General features: G+C 63.9%; 1 protein-coding gene across 1 annotated transcript in view; it reads left to right on the top strand.

Moving 5' to 3' along the window:
* Window positions 1-12,909, top strand: part of SDK2 (sidekick cell adhesion molecule 2) — a 175,270-nt gene extending 162,361 nt beyond the window's left edge. The window contains exons 27-48 of the mRNA XM_014956580.1: window positions 3-48; window positions 184-421; window positions 699-814; window positions 1,076-1,265; window positions 1,501-1,599; window positions 2,164-2,358; window positions 2,469-2,670; window positions 2,867-2,970; window positions 3,076-3,146; window positions 3,240-3,375; window positions 4,019-4,075; window positions 4,482-4,583; window positions 4,788-4,903; window positions 5,713-5,899; window positions 6,582-6,719; window positions 6,816-6,977; window positions 7,122-7,247; window positions 8,013-8,177; window positions 8,963-9,103; window positions 9,719-9,857; window positions 10,181-10,307; window positions 12,472-12,909. Of these exons, the coding sequence (XP_014812066.1) occupies window positions 3-48; window positions 184-421; window positions 699-814; window positions 1,076-1,265; window positions 1,501-1,599; window positions 2,164-2,358; window positions 2,469-2,670; window positions 2,867-2,970; window positions 3,076-3,146; window positions 3,240-3,375; window positions 4,019-4,075; window positions 4,482-4,583; window positions 4,788-4,903; window positions 5,713-5,899; window positions 6,582-6,719; window positions 6,816-6,977; window positions 7,122-7,247; window positions 8,013-8,177; window positions 8,963-9,103; window positions 9,719-9,857; window positions 10,181-10,307; window positions 12,472-12,825 (3,211 nt within the window). The 3' untranslated portion in view covers window positions 12,826-12,909. The remainder of the gene's footprint in view (window positions 1-2; window positions 49-183; window positions 422-698; window positions 815-1,075; window positions 1,266-1,500; window positions 1,600-2,163; window positions 2,359-2,468; window positions 2,671-2,866; window positions 2,971-3,075; window positions 3,147-3,239; window positions 3,376-4,018; window positions 4,076-4,481; window positions 4,584-4,787; window positions 4,904-5,712; window positions 5,900-6,581; window positions 6,720-6,815; window positions 6,978-7,121; window positions 7,248-8,012; window positions 8,178-8,962; window positions 9,104-9,718; window positions 9,858-10,180; window positions 10,308-12,471) is intronic.
* Window positions 12,910-15,734: the final 2,825 nt, after the last annotated feature.

Raw genomic sequence — 15,734 nt, 5'->3', positions numbered from 1 at the left:
GTCCCCCTGAGGACGGCCAGTGAGACCAGCCGGTGGCTGCGCTGGATGGTGAGGGGGGGGGAACCACGACGCTTGGAGGGGGGGGGTCCTGTGCCCGAGGGGGGCAGGCGGGAGGGTGGGGAGATGAAGGGGGATGGAGCTGGGCTGAGTGTGGGAGCTCAGGAGTGACGGTGCCCGTCTCAGCCCCTCCTGGAGCAGGAGTACAACGGGAACCCCGACTCGGTGGGCTACAGGATCCGGTACGCGCGCTGGGACGGGCGCGGGCAGCCGGCGGTGCACGTCGTCCACGACCGCGTGGAGCGGGAGTTCACCATCGAGGACCTGGAGGAGTGGACCCAGTACCGGGTGCAGGTCCAAGCCTTCAACGCCATCGGCTCGGGGCCCTGGAGCCACTCGGTGGTGGGACGCACCCGGGAGTCAGGTACCGCTGCCCACCCCATGGTGCTGGGTACCCACCCCATGGTGCTGGGTACCCACCCCATGGCGTTGGGAACCCACCCCATGGCCCCAGGCACCCACCCCATGGCCCCAGGCACCCACCCCATGGTGCTGGGAACCCATCCCATGGCCCCAAGCACCCATCCCATGGTGCCGAGAACCCACCCCATGGTGCCAGGCACCCACCCCATGGCGTTGGGAACCCACCCTGGTTCGAATCTGGCCCCTGACCCCCATTCTCATCCCTCCCCCTGCTCCAGTGCCTTCTTCTGGCCCCAGCAACGTGTCAGCGCAGGCCACCTCCTCCAGCAGCATGCTGGTCCGATGGAGTGACATCCCCGAGGCGGACTGCAACGGCCTCATCCTGGGCTACAAGGTGAGCACCTACGCTAGCCCCAGCATTATGGCCCTGCCTGCCCACCTGTGCCCTGCCAGCCTCACCCCCAGACCTGGGAATCACAGCTTTTCCTGGGAGGAATCACCCCACCGATTGCCAGGTGTCCCCTGGTTGCACCACCTCCAAGAGATGGTGCCCATCTGTGCCAGCCCTGGCCGTGCTGCCCCATCCCAGGGGGACTCAGGGGGGGTCCCAGGGGTAGTGGCCCTGTCCGACCGTGTCACACGGGGTCTGTTGCAGGTGATGTACAAGGAGAAGGACTCGGAGGCACGTGTCCAGTTCTGGCTGGCAGAGGGCAATGCCTCCCGCAGTGCCCAGCTGAGCGGGCTGGGCAAGTACACGCTGTATGAGATCCGTGTCCTGGCCTTCACCAGGATTGGTGATGGTGTCCCCAGCCGGCCCCCCGTCCTCGAGCGGACGCTGGACGACGGTGGGTAACAGCAGATGGATGGGTTGGGGGGGACCCAAATGGGCTGGGGGGGTCCATCCCATCCCATCCCATCCCATCCCATCCCATCCCATCCCATCCCATCCCATCCCATCCCATCCTTGTTCCCTGGGGTGATCCCTCTCCCCCCCTGACTGGGACTCCCAGAACTCTCATTCCCAGTGCATGGGACACACTTGTGCACCCTCCTGGTGAACCCCATCTCTCCCCCCTCCAGTGCCTGGCCCCCCCGTGGGGATCCTCTTCCCCGAAGTGAGGACGACCTCGGTGCGGCTCGTCTGGCAGCCCCCCGCAGCACCCAACGGCGTCATCCTGGGTAGGTGGGGAGCCATCCTGGTTGTGCCACGCTGGGATGCTCTGCAGAGGGATGCAGAGGTCCCATGGGACCAGGCATCGACATCAAGGGGGAGGTAGAAACCAGCTCCCTGAGATCCCCCAAGGATCTCAGAGCCCGTTGCCCCCCAGGGCTGGGGGTTCCCCACTCATCAGGATGGGCTGGGTCCCGGGTTGTGCCCTGTGAGCACCCTGACACGGGTGTCTGTGACATCCTGCTGTGTGTGTCCACGGGTGCTGCCACCCTCAGACCCTGCTCTGGGGACAGCAGGGCCACGAGTGACAAGGGCAGAGCCCAAGACCAGACCTTGCCCCATCCACCGCTCTCAGCCACGGTCGGACCCCCATGTAGACCCCGATGCCCAGACCCATCTTGTGCCCCTCAAGGGATGGGGCAGAAGGATGGAAAGGCTCCTTGGTGCTGGGACAGCCCCATTGGCACCTTGAGGGGTGACAGGGCCATTGCAGGGGGACTCCTAGCCCACCCTGGCGTGGGCCACGCCACCCCCAGCACGGTGTCCCCACCGTGACTCTCCTTTCCCCGCAGCGTACCAGGTCACCCACTGCCTCAACACCACCGCGGCCACTGCAGCCACCACGGAGGTGCTGGAGCCCAGTGCCCGCCAGTACACGGCTACTGGCCTCCAGCCGGAGGCTACCTACCTCTTCCGCATCGCAGCCCAGACCCGCAAGGGCTGGGGCGAGGCGGCCGAAGCCCTGGTGGTCACCACGGAGAAGAGAGGTAACGGCGAGGTTGGGGAGGGGGTACCCAGCCCACGGTGGTGGGGGGCAGGCTCTGTGTGTGCCCACGGCGTGCCCACGGTGCTCCCAGCCCCTCGCCCTCTCCCCCAGACCGCCCGCAGCCCCCCGGGAAGCCACTAGCCCAGCAGGAGGAGGTGCGAGCCCGCAGCGTGCTGCTCTCCTGGGAGCCGGGCAGCGACGGGCTCTCCCCCGTCCGATACTACACGGTGCAGAGCCGGGAGTTGCCCGACGGCGAGTGGGCACTGCACTCCTCCTCCGTCAGCCGCAACGCCACCGCCTTCGTCGTGGACAGGTGGGACACGGGCTGGACCTCCACGGTGCCGTGGGGCGACGGGGAGGTGGGCAAACTGCGGGCTCCGCTTCGGGTGGTTGCCCCGTGCCTCAGTTTCCCTGTCCCATGAGAAGCCCCAAGGTTGAGAAGGAGGGAGGGTGGCTCCTGGGGTCCCCTGCTGGCTTCACTGTCCCCATCCTGCTCTGCTCCCCCCCAGGCTGAAGCCCTTCACCTCCTACAAGTTCCGCGTGAAGGCAACGAATGACATCGGGGACAGCGAGTACAGCGAGGAGTCGGAGTCGCTCACCACCCTGCAGGCAGGTCAGTGGCTCCTGGGGCAAGGAGAGGGGGTCCCCTCATGGCCGGGCATCCCCCTGTGCCCACCCAGCGCACCTCCGGAGCCTCACCACCCGCTTCTCCCCACAGCCCCAGAAGAAGCCCCCACCATCCTCTCCGTCACCCCCCACACCACCACCTCGGTGCTCATCCGCTGGCAGGTACTGTCCCCTCCGCCTTGGGGGGGGGTTGTTGTGGGACCCCCTACTTGGGAGGTGGCACCAAGGCTTCTCACTGTCCCCCCACCTACGCAGCCCCCGGCCGAGGACAAGATCAACGGGATCCTGCTGGGTTTCCGTCTCCGGTACCGGGAGCTGGTGTCCGACAGCCTGCGCGGCTTCACCCTGCGCGGCATCGGCCACCCCGGGGCCACCTGGGCCGAGCTCACCCGTGAGTCCTGGTGGTCCCACTGGGCTTGGGGACACGTGGCTGGAGGTGGGGGGTGGCCCAGTGGCGGCAGTTAGAAAACGGGGCAAGGCAGCATCCTCTGCTCCATGGCTTCCTCCCGGGTGCCAGCCTGGAGCTGTCAGGGTCAGACTGTGCCCCGTGGAGTTGTCACTGTCCCCCTTGTGCCACCAGGTCTGTGGTACCTTACGTGCTTTTCTGCCACGTTGCTGGGTCAGGCCCCCTGTGCTCAGCCCCCGTGTCCCTGCAGTGTGTCTGCACTTAACATGGGTGTCTGTGGCATCCTGCTGTGTGTGTCCAGGGGTGCTGCCACCCTCACACCCTGCTCTGGGGACAGCAGGGGACACGAGTGACAAGGGCAGAGCCCAAACACAGACCTTGCCCCATCCACTGCTCACCCCCGTGGAGATGCCCAGACCCATCTCGTGCCCCTCAGGGGATGGGGCAGGAGGATGGAAAGGCTCCTCGGTGCTGTGACAGCCCCGTTGGCACCTTGGGGGTGACAGGGCCATGGCAGGGGACCCCCCGGCCCTCCCTGGGGTGGGCAGTGGTGCTGGGGTGGGTGCTCAGAGGTGGGGGGGCTCACAGATGTGGGACTAACCTGCTCTCCCTGCCCCGTGCCACCCAGCTGTCTACGCCGTGCACAACCTCAGCGAGGTGTCCCTCACCCAGTACGAGCTGGACAGTAAGTCATCACCCCTCCCATCCCTCCCTGCCACCCCCTGTCCCTCTCCCTGCCACCCCCCCATGCCTGTCCTCCCCACTGCCACCCCCCCATGTCCCTCCCCTGCGCCTGCCTCCTGTGCTGTGGGGTGGCCACCCCCTCTCCCTCTCCCTCCCCCCCCCCCATGCCTGTCCTCCCCACTGCCACCCCCGCTCCGTGTCCCTCCCCTGCGCCTGCCTGTGCTGTGGGGTGAACTGGGGTGCCCCAAATGCCCTGTCCCCAATGATCCCTCTGCCCGTCTTGTTGCTCCTTGGGGACACCCCTCTCTTCCCCAGCCAGGGGGGGCTCTGCCGGGTCCCCCGGGGGTAGCAGGACCCTCTGCTGCTGCAGGGAGCTCACCCCTTCTCCCCTTTCCACCTCCCCCCAGACCTGAGCAAGCACCGGCGCTACGAGATCCGCATGAGCGTGTACAACGCCGTGGGCGAGGGCCCCCCCAGCCCCCCCCAGGAGGTCTTTGTGGGTGAAGCGGGTGAGTCCCCCAGCAGGGCCCACAACTGGGAGCTGTGGGGAGGGGGTTCCACTGCCCTGGTACCCTGTGCTCCTGCATCCCACGACCCCCATCCCCTGATGTGCCCAGATACGGCAGTGCATCCCCCCCACATCAAGGAGGGGGCTTTTCCCCCCAATCCTGGTCGCAGCAGGGCTGTCACACTGTCCCCCTCCCTTGGCACAGTGCCCACGGGTGCCCCACAGAACGTGGCGGTGCAGGCGGCCACTGCCACCCAGCTGGATGTCACCTGGGAACCGCCACCCGCCGAGAGCCAGAACGGGGACATCCAGGGCTACAAGGTACCTCACCCGTCACCCGGGAGCTGGCACCGAGACGGGGGTCAGGGACGCTGGGGAGATGCTGGGTGTCACTGGGGGGTGACGAGCTCTCCTGGGGGGTGATCTGTGGGTTCTTGGGTCTGGGGAGATGCCGGGTGCCCTGGGGGGGGATGCTGTGCATGGCGTTGGGGAAGGGATGCTGGGGAGATGCTGGGTGTCACTGGGGAGTGACGAGCTCTCCTGGGGGGTGATCTGTGGGTTCTTGGGTCTGGGGAGATGCCGGGTGCCCTGGGGGATGCTGCGCATGGTGTTGGGGAAGGGATGCTGGGGAGATGCTGGGTGTCCCGGGGAGATGTTGGGTGTCCCAGGGAGATGCTGGGTGTCCCGGGGAGATGTCGGGTGTCCCCATCCCGGTGCCGAGCGCTCGCGGGGCAGCAGGTGGCGTCGTTGGTCCTTGGATGCGGCTGAGGAGCTGCTGGGATGGAGCAGGGATGCAGCCAGGATGCCTCGGGATGCCCAGCCCCGTGCTCCAGGCACCTCCTTGGCCACATCCCTGGTGATTCCTCCTGCTCGGCCCCATCCTTTGAGAATTAGGCACATCTCCAGGGTGATCTCGGTGAACTCATGTCTGATGCCCAGCCATCCTGGAGGAGAGGCCATTGCGTTCCCTCTAGCATCTTCAGAGCCCCCCGCTGCTCTGGGGCAGGGGCTTCAGAGGCCAGGCAGGACTTTGGGGGTTGTTTGGGCGCAGCAAAGGGCTTGGAGAAGGCGAGACTGGCTGGATCCGTGCGTCACGCAGGTCTCCATGGCTCCTCCTCCTCCTCCTGCAGATCCACTTCTGGGAAGCCCAGCGCCAGAACGAGAGCATGAGGGTCAAGACGCTTTTCCTGCCCGAGGATGGGGTGAAGCTGAAGAACCTGACGGGGTACACCTCGTACTGGGTCAGCGTCGCCGCCTTCAACGCGGCGGGAGACGGGCCCCGCAGCCCCCCTGTCAAGGGGCGGACGCAGCAGGCAGGTGGGGCCCGTGGCACGGCTGTCCCCCAGCCCTTGGGTCAGCACGGTCCCATCCAGACCTTCCTGCCCCTGGCCTCCGTGAGGAGGTGTCCCCATGGGTCAGTGATGTCCAGCAGGTGGTCCTTCATCCCAGCTGCACCCCGATTCCTGCAATCCAGGAGTAGATACCGGCTCTGGGCTCACCCCAGAGGGTTTGTGGGTTGGGGGGACACGGAGGTGAAGGTCTTGGCTGAGGCTTGAGAAGGATGAAGGTCTTCGGTGTGAGGGTGGTGAGAGCCTGGCCCAGGTTGCCCAGAGAAGCTGTGGCTGCCCCATCCCTGGAGGGGTTCAAGGGCAGGTTGGAGGGGGCTTGGAGCAACCTGGGCTGGTGGGAGGTGTCCCTGCCCAGGGCAGGGGGTGGGAACTCAATGATCTTTAAGGTCTCTTCCAACCTGAACCATTCTATGATTCTTGGGAGGAGAGATGAGGAGGGGGCTCATTCCCCTCACCGTGTGTGGAGCCCTGGCAGGGTCTTTACTGCAGTGGGGAGGGGAGGACACAGGGTGGTGGCACCAGGGTGGTGTGAGATGGTGATGACAAGTGCTCCAGCTCCGTTATGATGAAGGCAGAGAAAGGGGCTGGCTCGGTGCTGGGGGTGTCCCCTGGGAGCACTGAGCTGGCCCTGACCACCCCACTCCTCGCAGCCCCCAGCGCCCCCGGCTCCATCCGATTCAGTGAGCTGACCACCACGTCGGTGAACGTGTCCTGGGAGCCACCACCGCTGCCCAACGGCATCCTCGAGGGCTACAGGCTGGTCTACGAGCCCTGCATGCCCGTGGACGGTGAGGGCACGGCGGGGACACCGGGGGGAGGCTGGGGGCACTGGGGGGAGCCGGGAGGGCTCCGGCGAGCACCCGGCTCAGCCTCCGTCCCCGCAGGCGTCAGTAAGATCGTGACGGTGGACGTGAAGGGGAACAGCCCACTGTGGATGAAGGTGAAGGACCTGGCTGAGGGTGTGACCTACCGGTTCCGGATTCGGGCCAAAACCTTCGCCTACGGGCCAGATGTTGAGGCAAACATCACCACGGGGCCTGGGGAAGGTACAGGGGGGACGTGCAGGATGTCGTGATGGGGAGGTGGAGGAGATGACATGGGGACATTTTCCCTGGTGCCACCAGACCTGGCGTGGCCATATGCCAGTTTGTACCCCCCCCCATGGCTCCAACTCTGCTCTGGGTCCCCAGGTGCCCCCGGTCCCCCCGGCGAGCCCTTCATCTCCCGCTATGGCACGGCCATCACCATCCACTGGTCGAGTGGGGACCCCGGCCAAGGGCCCATCACCAGATACGTCATCGAAGCCCGTCCTTCAGGTAGGGCAGCTCCTCTCTGCTTTCCATCCCCACCTTGTTACCAGTGGTGCCTTTGGGTTGAGGAGGAAGGGAAACTGAGGCAGGGAGTTTGTGCAGGCCACCCCACAGGCTGGGTTGGGGATTGGGACCTATGTCTCTGAGGTGTTGGCCACGAGCTGGTCCATGAGGACCATGCAGCTGGGATGATGGAGAGGGGCCGGCGAGCCACGGAGCAGCACCCATTGATGCTGCTGCTTTCCTGGGCATGATGGAGGTCCTGATGCTCCCCCAGCCAGGCGAGGGGGTTCAAGGGGTACCAAGGCTACCCCAAAATGGGAGAGCTCTCCTTTGGGGCAGGCAGGACTCCTTGTCCCCACGGCAGGGAGCCAGCAGGGATGGCCACGCTCTCTCCTGCAGCCCCGGGTTAACGATTTCTGGTTGCCCCAGAGCCCACAGCTCAGATCTGACCTGAGAGATGGCTAATGGGGGGGTCGGTACCGCTCCCCACGCTGTGGGGCAGCACCTGGGAGGGAAACCCCCCTGAACCCGTGGGGCTCCTGGGGGGTGCTGTGGGGCTGTGGTGGGAACGGGTCTCCAGGGAAGTGCTTTGGCCTCGTCTGTGAGTGGGGCAGGAGATCGATCAGCCGTGTGCATTGTTATCGTTACGGCGTTTTAATGATGCTGCAGCCAGTGAGGTCAGTGCCTGCTGGGGATGGGGAGATGGCAGAGGGCAAAACGCACCCCCCCATGGAGGGAGATCATCCTCTGGCACCTTCTCTCTTCCAGACGAGGGGCTTTGGGACATCCTCATCAAAGACATCCCCAAGGAGGTGACCTCCTACACCTTCAGCATGGACATCCTCAAGCAGGGGGTCAGCTACGACTTCCGCGTCATCGCTGTCAACGACTACGGCTATGGCACCCCCAGCACACCGTCCCCCTCCGTGTCAGGTAGCCAGCAGGGACAACATGTGGGTATCCCCAGGGGAATGCTGTCACCTCCCCGTGCCGGGGGGAGTATTGCTGTGTTCTCCTGGCCATCTGGTGTGGTTTAACCCCACCAGCAGCTCGGAGCAGGCGGCCGTTCCCCAACTCCTCCCCCGGCCAGCGGGGTGGGAAGAAGAGGGAGAAAAGGGGAAAAACGTGTGGGTTGAGATAAAGGAAGTTTAGTAGCACAGTAACGGAAGAGGAAAATGATAATTATTATTACGGTGGTAAAATAAGATATAAAATAAGTGATACAGTGGGTTCCTGCTCCCTGGCCAGCCCCTGTTTACATACCGAGTGTGACGTCTATGGTATGGAATATTCCTTTGGCCAGTTTGTCACATCTGTGCTCCCTCTTGCAGGGGAAGCTGAAAAATCCCCTGGCTTTATATAAGCGTTATTTAGCAACAACTGAAACAATGTGTGTGTTATCAACGTTATTCTCATCCTAAATCCAAAACGCAGCAGCTACTGGGAGGAAAATTAACTCTGTCCCAGCTGAAACCAGGACACCATCACTGAAAGCCACCTCCCCAACCCTGCCTGGCTCCTACAGAGCCCCAGATCCCCCTGCCAGCAGTGTCTGCCAGCAAAGCCCTCTGTTATCCCCCTTTAACCTGCTCCCTTGCATGGATCCAGTTCTCAAGATGTTCCCCGAGGTGACCCCATGCCCTGCAGCAGGGTCTCCCATCCATACTGGTTTGCCCCCCTGTTCCCATTCTGCCCTGATCCTCCCTGCTGTCCCCCAGCCCAGAAAACCAACCCCTTCTACGAGGAGTGGTGGTTCCTGGTGGTCATCGCCCTGGTGGGGCTCATCTTCATCCTCCTGCTCGTCTTTGTGCTCATCATCCGTGGGCAGAGCAAGAAGTACGCCAAGAAATCAGACTCAGGTGAGTGCCGGGGAGGTGGTGGGTGACAGGACCACCCCCCCAGGGTGCCAAAAGAGGGGTGCAGAGCCCTAACCCCCTAGGAGCCTCTTTGGGGCCTCTCTGCCTGCCCCTGGGGTCTGAGCGGGGCAGTGGGACCCTGCCTCGGGGCACAGCTCCTCCAGGAACCCGGTGGCATCCGATAAAGATGCCGTGGGCTTCCCGGAGAGCGCTGGGAGCTAAAGATTAAATAAGCGACTTGTCCCGCTGTCAGCGGCGGAGTCAGGGCAGCCCCGGGGGCTCGGCAGAGGTCACGGGGATTAGTCAAACACAGCTCTTGTTTTCTTAGCTGTATCAAGGGCTCAAATTGTGGGGAAAATCCAGATCTCCTCGTTAAGCAAACAGAGAGCGGCTGAGCCGAGAGCCGGAGGCGATGGGGCAGGTCAGGGTGGGAGCCAAGGCGGGCAAGCACGGCTGATGGATGGCCACTGCCCTGGGGTTGGCACCTCGTGGCATCCCCAGGCTTTGGAGCTGGCACAACCCTCCTGAGGACCCTGTGCAGGGTCCAGCTTCCCCCCCCTCCACAACCCCACAATGCTGTGGTGCCCCCGGGGAGGGTCTGAGCATCCTGTCCCACAGGGAACGGCTCCAAGGCGACCGCCCTGAGCCACGGGGAGATGGTGAGCCTGGACGAGGGCAGCTTCCCCGCCCTGGAGCTCAACAACCGCCGCCTCTCCGTCAAGAACTCCTTCTGCCGGAAGAACGGCATCTACACCCGGTAGGGACCCCCCCACGCAGCCCCCTCCCCAGGCAAGGGGGGAGTTTTTTCAGTCATCGTGCCCATCCTGCACTTGCCGTGGGGTGGGCATGGGGCTGGGGAGGGTGACACCCCGGGGAGGGGACCCTGGTATGGCAAGAGGGACATTGGGCACCAGCCCTGATGCTGAACCGCCTATAAAGCTGGGAATCCCTAAAAAACCGTGGGCAGGGTCCTTTTGGGGGGGTTGGCACGGCTTAGGGGTGGTCCCCAAGCCCGCCCTGGGGGTTGGCTGGGCTCATCCCTGAGAGGGGACCCGCACTGAGCATCCCCCTCTCCCCGAGGTCCCCACCGCGGCCCAGCCCTGGCAGCCTCCACTACTCGGATGAGGATGTGACCAAGTACAACGACCTGATCCCCGCCGAGAGCAGCAGCCTGACGGAGAAGCCCTCCGAGGTCTCGGACTCCCAGGTGACCACCCGGGGATGCACAGGGGGACAGGGACATGGGGCAGGATGGATGGTGCTGGGAGCCCTCCCTGGGCATTGGCACCTCTCTCTGCCCACCAAGATCATAGAGTCACAGAATGGTTTGGGTTGGAAGAGACTTTAAAGATCGAGTTCCATGCTCTGCCCTGGGCAGGGACACCTCCCACCAGACCAGGTTGTTCCAAGCCCCCTCCAACCTGCCCTTGAACCCCTCCAGGGATGGGGCAGCCACAGCTTCTCTGGGCAACCTGGGCCAGGCTCTCACCACCCTCACAGCAAAGAATTTCCTCCTAATATCTCATCTCAATCTCCCCTCTTTCAGTTTAAAACCATTACCCCTCATCCTGTAGGATGCAGATCCTGGTGCACATTTGGGAAAAGCAACACCAGTCCCCTTCCCCAGCCCCATCCCGCTTTTCGGCAGCACTGTCCCCCGTGGATTTGCGGCACGGATCCAGCGTGGAGCTGGCACGGCCCCAGGCCCGTGTGCTGTGGGGATGTGACCCCACGGGGGGTCCCCGGGGGCTGCTGGGGACAGGAGGGCAGCGGGGTTGGGGGGGGACTGTCCTGCTGCCAGGTCGCTGGTGGCAACGGCCGCGGCTCTGCCAACCCCGCAAAATGGCACTTTTGTCTCCTCGGGGAGAAAAGGGGCAGCTGTGGCCGGGCAGGATCGTGGCCACGGGCAGCTCCCTGGGGAGCATCGCCTCCGGGGATGGATGTCGGGTGGCATCTGGAAAGATGAAGCTGGAGCTCAGGGGAAGGTCCTGAGGGTCCTTGAGCTGGAGAGGGAGAGGGGGGACATCCCACCCCCCCCTTCCTTCGCTGCCTGTGCCGGCTGTTTCTTTTGCCATGGCCTGGCAGATGCCGGCTCCGCTCCCTCTGGCCTGTGCGGGGGCTCGAGTGGCTTTTGAGGAGCTGTGAAGAGCGGCGGGAGCTGGAGCTGGCGCGGAGCAGCTTCCCCACCGCCTCAATGGCCCCTTTGTCCCCGGCCGGGGGAAGCTGAATCCAATTACCGCCAGCGGGGAGGCACCCGCCTCCCAAAAACACCCTTCCCCGCCAAACCACGGGGGCGCGGGGACCCCCCCCCCCCCCCACCACCACCATGAGGGCCCCCAGGATGCTGCAAGCCTTTTGTGTGAGGTTTTATTTTGCTTTAGCGAGAGGTGGGAACGCCCCAGCGTTGCCTCGGCCCTGCCAGCCCCTGAAGTCCTAGAATCACAGAATCACATGGGGTTGGAAGGGACCTCTGGAGATCATCTAGTCCAACCCAACACCCCCACCAAAGTGGGTCCGCCCAGAGCAGGTCCCACAGGAACATGTCCAGGGCGATTTGGATGTCTCCAGAGAAGGAGACTCCACCACCTCCCTGGGCAGCCTCTTCCAGGGCTCTGCCACCCTCACAGGAAAGAAGTTCCTCCTCATGTTTAGGTGGAACTTCTTATATTCAAGTTTGTGCCCATTTCCTCTTGTCCTGTCCCTGGGCACCACTGAAAAAAGACCGGCTCCATCCTCCTGACACCCACCCTTGAAGTATTTGTGAGCATTGATCGCTCCAGGCACCTCATCATCTTTGTAGCTTCTGCTGTCCCTTCTCCAGCAGTTCCCTGTCCTTCTGGAACTGGGGAGCCCAGAACTGGTCCCAGTGCTCCAGCTGGGACCTCCCCAGGGCAGAGCAGAGGGGCAGGATGACCTCCCTCTACCTGCTGGCCACGCTCTTCCTGATGCCCCCCAGGATGCCATTGGCCTTCTTGGTCACAAGGGCCCATTGCTGGCTCATGGGCATCCTATTGTCCACCAGGACTCCCACGTTCTTCTCCTCAGAGCTGCTCTCCAGCAGGTCACCCCCAGCCTGTCCTGGTGCAGGGGGTTATTCCTCCCCAGGTGCAGCACCTACACTTGCCCTTGTTAAATTTCATCAGGTTTCTCTCTGCCCAACTCTCCAGCCTGTCCAGGTCTCGCTGGATGGTGGCACAACCCTCTGGGGTGTCAGCCACCCCTCCTGGTTCTGTGTCATCAACACAAAAGTCCTTTGGGATGCCCTCACCAGCATCTCCCAAAGAGCACCGGGGGGAAAGCTCACCCTATTTTTGGAGGTGGTGGTGGTGGGGGGATGTCTCATGCTCACTCCACCCCGTCCTGTTCTTTAGGGCAGCGACAGCGAGTACGAGGTGGACCCTGGCCACCAGAAAGCCCACTCCTTCGTCAACCACTACATCAGCGACCCCACTTACTACAACTCGTGGCGGAGGCAGCAGAAGGGCATCTCCCGGGCACAGGCCTACAGCTACACCGAGAGCGACTCCGGGGAGCCCGACCACGCACCCCTCTCCAACAGCACCTCCACCCAGCAGGGCAGCCTCTTCCGCCCCAAAGCCAGCAGGACTCCCACCCCCCAGACACCCGGCAACCCCCCCAGTCAACCCGGTACCCTCTACCGCCCGCCCAGCAGCCTGGCCCCCGGCTCCAGAGCCCCCATCGCTGGATTTTCTTCTTTCGTTTGATATTTAAACAGAAACAAAAAAACAAACAGGAGGGGGAAAAAAAAGTATATATTAAAAAAAAAAAAAAAAAAAAAAGGAAAGCCCCAAGAAATGAAGAAAATAGAAACAAAATGTGCTGAGGGGAAGAAGAGGAGGAGGAAGCGGAGAGACCGAAGGGCTACGGGGCACCGAGGGTGGCACCGGTGCCATGGAGGGTGTTTGGCTTTCTTGGCAGCACCGACCCAGGGGGTTGGGAAAAAAACCCCTCTTTTTGGCCAAAGCTTCCCTCGTTCCAGACTCCTCGGCCGAGGAGGGGCAGGGGGTGCCGGGGGGATCGTGCCGGATTTCACCCCCGGCATCGACTGTGGCAGGGGCTCTTGCCGTGCCAAACCCTGGCCCCCTCCACTTGTGGCTCCCCCGGGACGTGGGGACAAGCAGTGACACGGAGACCCCCCCCAGCTGCAGAGGGGAAGAGGAGCTCTGCTGATCTTAAAATCTCTGGACGTGCAACCCCCACACTGGACCCCCCCCCGCCATTGGGAGAAGGGGGCAGCCACTGCGCCAGGAGCCCAGGGGGCAATTAATTCCTCCCCTCGTTTGTGCCTGACCCAGCGCAGCTTCCCCCCCCCAAGGAGAACCCAGGACTTAAACCCCAGGAAAGCCCCACCGGGGTGCAAACGGTGCTGATGCCCCCCCTGATTTTGCACCCCAGGGCTCTGGGGGGGCTCTGGCAAGGGCTCAGACGGGGCGATGCAGTGACCGTGGCCACCCCCCTGCATTTCTGGTGGTTTTGGGGGGGTTTTGTGCAGAGGCCTGGGAGCATATGGGGCACGCAGGGGTGGCGATGCCCAGGGGGGGGCTCCGGGGGGGCTTTGGTGGTCTCTGCGTAGCAAAAACCCCCTGTAGTGCCTATGGGTGAGCCAGGCACCAGCCCGGCGGGGCCGCGGCACCGGGGAGATGCCAATAAAGAGCCTGAGGATCAGCCCGTCTCGCATCTCTGTCACCCCGCGGCAGCGGCGAAGGGGCTGGTGGGATGTGTCCGTCTGTCCTGCTGCCCTGGAGGGGCTTGTGTCCATAAGGAACCGGGCAGAGGGTCCCGGAGGCTGCGGTGCCAGGAAAGAGCCCAGAACAGCGTGGGGGCTGTTTCCCTGTGTGTCTCCATCCCGGAGTAGTGGGGTCTGTGGTTGGAAGGAAGGGGGTCCCAGTGGTGGGACGGGAGGAGGGAGGTGACCCGGCTGCACTGGGGGCTTTTGGCATCACCAGGGATTTCTCCCAGGACGGTTTGCTGCCAGCTCTGCCCTTCAGGCCTGGCAGGAGAAGCTGGGTGACAAGTTGGGGTTCCATTGCCCATCCCACCCCCCGGCAGCAAACGGCGTGGGGCTGAAGCCAGGGCTGGGGGAGGCTCATCCTGCCGATGGCACAGGCACCTGGTTCCTTGCCCAGGGGCTGTTCTCCCCCTGGGGGGCTCCCAGGACTGGGGGCTGTGGGGTCTGCACAGCCCCTTGTGGGCACATGCCTAGACCTTCACCCCGGCGTGGGCGAGGGTCTGGGGCTGCCAGAGTGTTCTGCAGGAGCTGCATTTGGGGACCAGTTCAAGCTGGGGGTGTCCCCCCCAGTGCCACAGCCCCCCCTTCACTCATCCGCTGGGCTGGGGAGAAATGGGGGGGCTCTGGTGGCATCCCCCCCAAGCCGTGGCCGCTGGCAGAAGTGCTGTCCCCACCTTGGCGTGTCATGGTGGCCCTGGAGCTGGCGGGGAGCAGAGGGCATTTCTGGCAGGTGACTCACCCCACCTACTTGGGAGCTGGCGCCGAAGGGAACGCAGCACCCAGGGGTGCCCAGGTGCTCCCTGGGCGGCAAAGGGAGCCCCGACACCCCGCTGGGGTGGGGGTGTTGGCAGGGGGGGTAAAGGGGGGGGGGTCTGCCTTTGGCTGGATAAATCCTGCCCCTCGTTTGCATCTCAGCTCCAGCCCCAGGCGTCCTGGCTTGTGCAAGAGAGACCTTCCTCCCACCGGGGCTGGGACACGGAGCTCATGGAGGCACAGGGCAGAGCAGGTCTGGGGAGTCGAGCAACGTGGGCGAGATCCTCGTGCGAGGGACGCTCCTTGTGCAAGGGACACTCCTTGTGCGAGGAAGGCTCTTTGTGCAAGGGATGTTCCTTGTGTCAGGGATGCTCCTTGTGTGAGGGATGCTCCCCGTGCAAGGGATGCCCCCTATGCCAGGGATGCTCCTTGTGTGGGGGACACTCCTTGTGCAAGGGACGCTCCCACACAGGGCACATGCCAGCCCTCATGAGCAGCAACAACCCAGCGAGCACCACCATGGTTCCTGGGCACATCCCCCACAGTGGGGACAGTGGGATGTGGGTCCCAGGAGGTGCTTGCACGGGGTGTGTGTGTGCCCAGGCAATGGGGGCAGAGAGCCCAGGCCCCACTAGCCCTGGCCTGGGTCATCCCTCACCATGGGGAGAAGCTGGAGAGTGCAGCAACATCCATGGCAGGTTGGGAGCTGGCACCATGCTGGTGGTGAAGCCACCAGTGTGTCTGTGGCCAGGATGACTTTCTGCCAGTGGTTTCCTATGGCTGATGGGTGCAGCACCCAAGGAAGAGGGGGATCCCACATCCTACCGAGGGAACCTCCTTGATGATGCTCCAGGAGCCATGCAGGGCACACAGCCCGGTGTGGGCACAGCAGAGAGTGGCACTAGCAGGACCTCTTGCTCTCCTGTGCTGCCTCAGTTTCCCCGACTGGAGTGGCTGGGCTTGTGGGCAAAGGCACCATGCTCCCCACCGAGCACAGCCACCTCTCTGCCACCTCGGCTTCCCCCACGCTGCTGCCACAACCAGCTCTTTCCTAAAAAATCACTCCTGCCACTCCATCCCCTGCGGGCAGGTCTGGGCTGGAGCCCCGCTGCCGTCTCCCCCGGCTGCTCC

This window comes from Calidris pugnax, unplaced genomic scaffold (assembly GCF_001431845.1).
Source record: "Calidris pugnax isolate Ruff unplaced genomic scaffold, ASM143184v1 scaffold312, whole genome shotgun sequence".
NCBI lineage: Eukaryota > Metazoa > Chordata > Aves > Charadriiformes > Scolopacidae > Calidris > Calidris pugnax.
The sequence above is the reverse complement of the archived record's forward strand: the minus strand, read 5'-3'. Positions and strand labels throughout refer to the sequence as shown.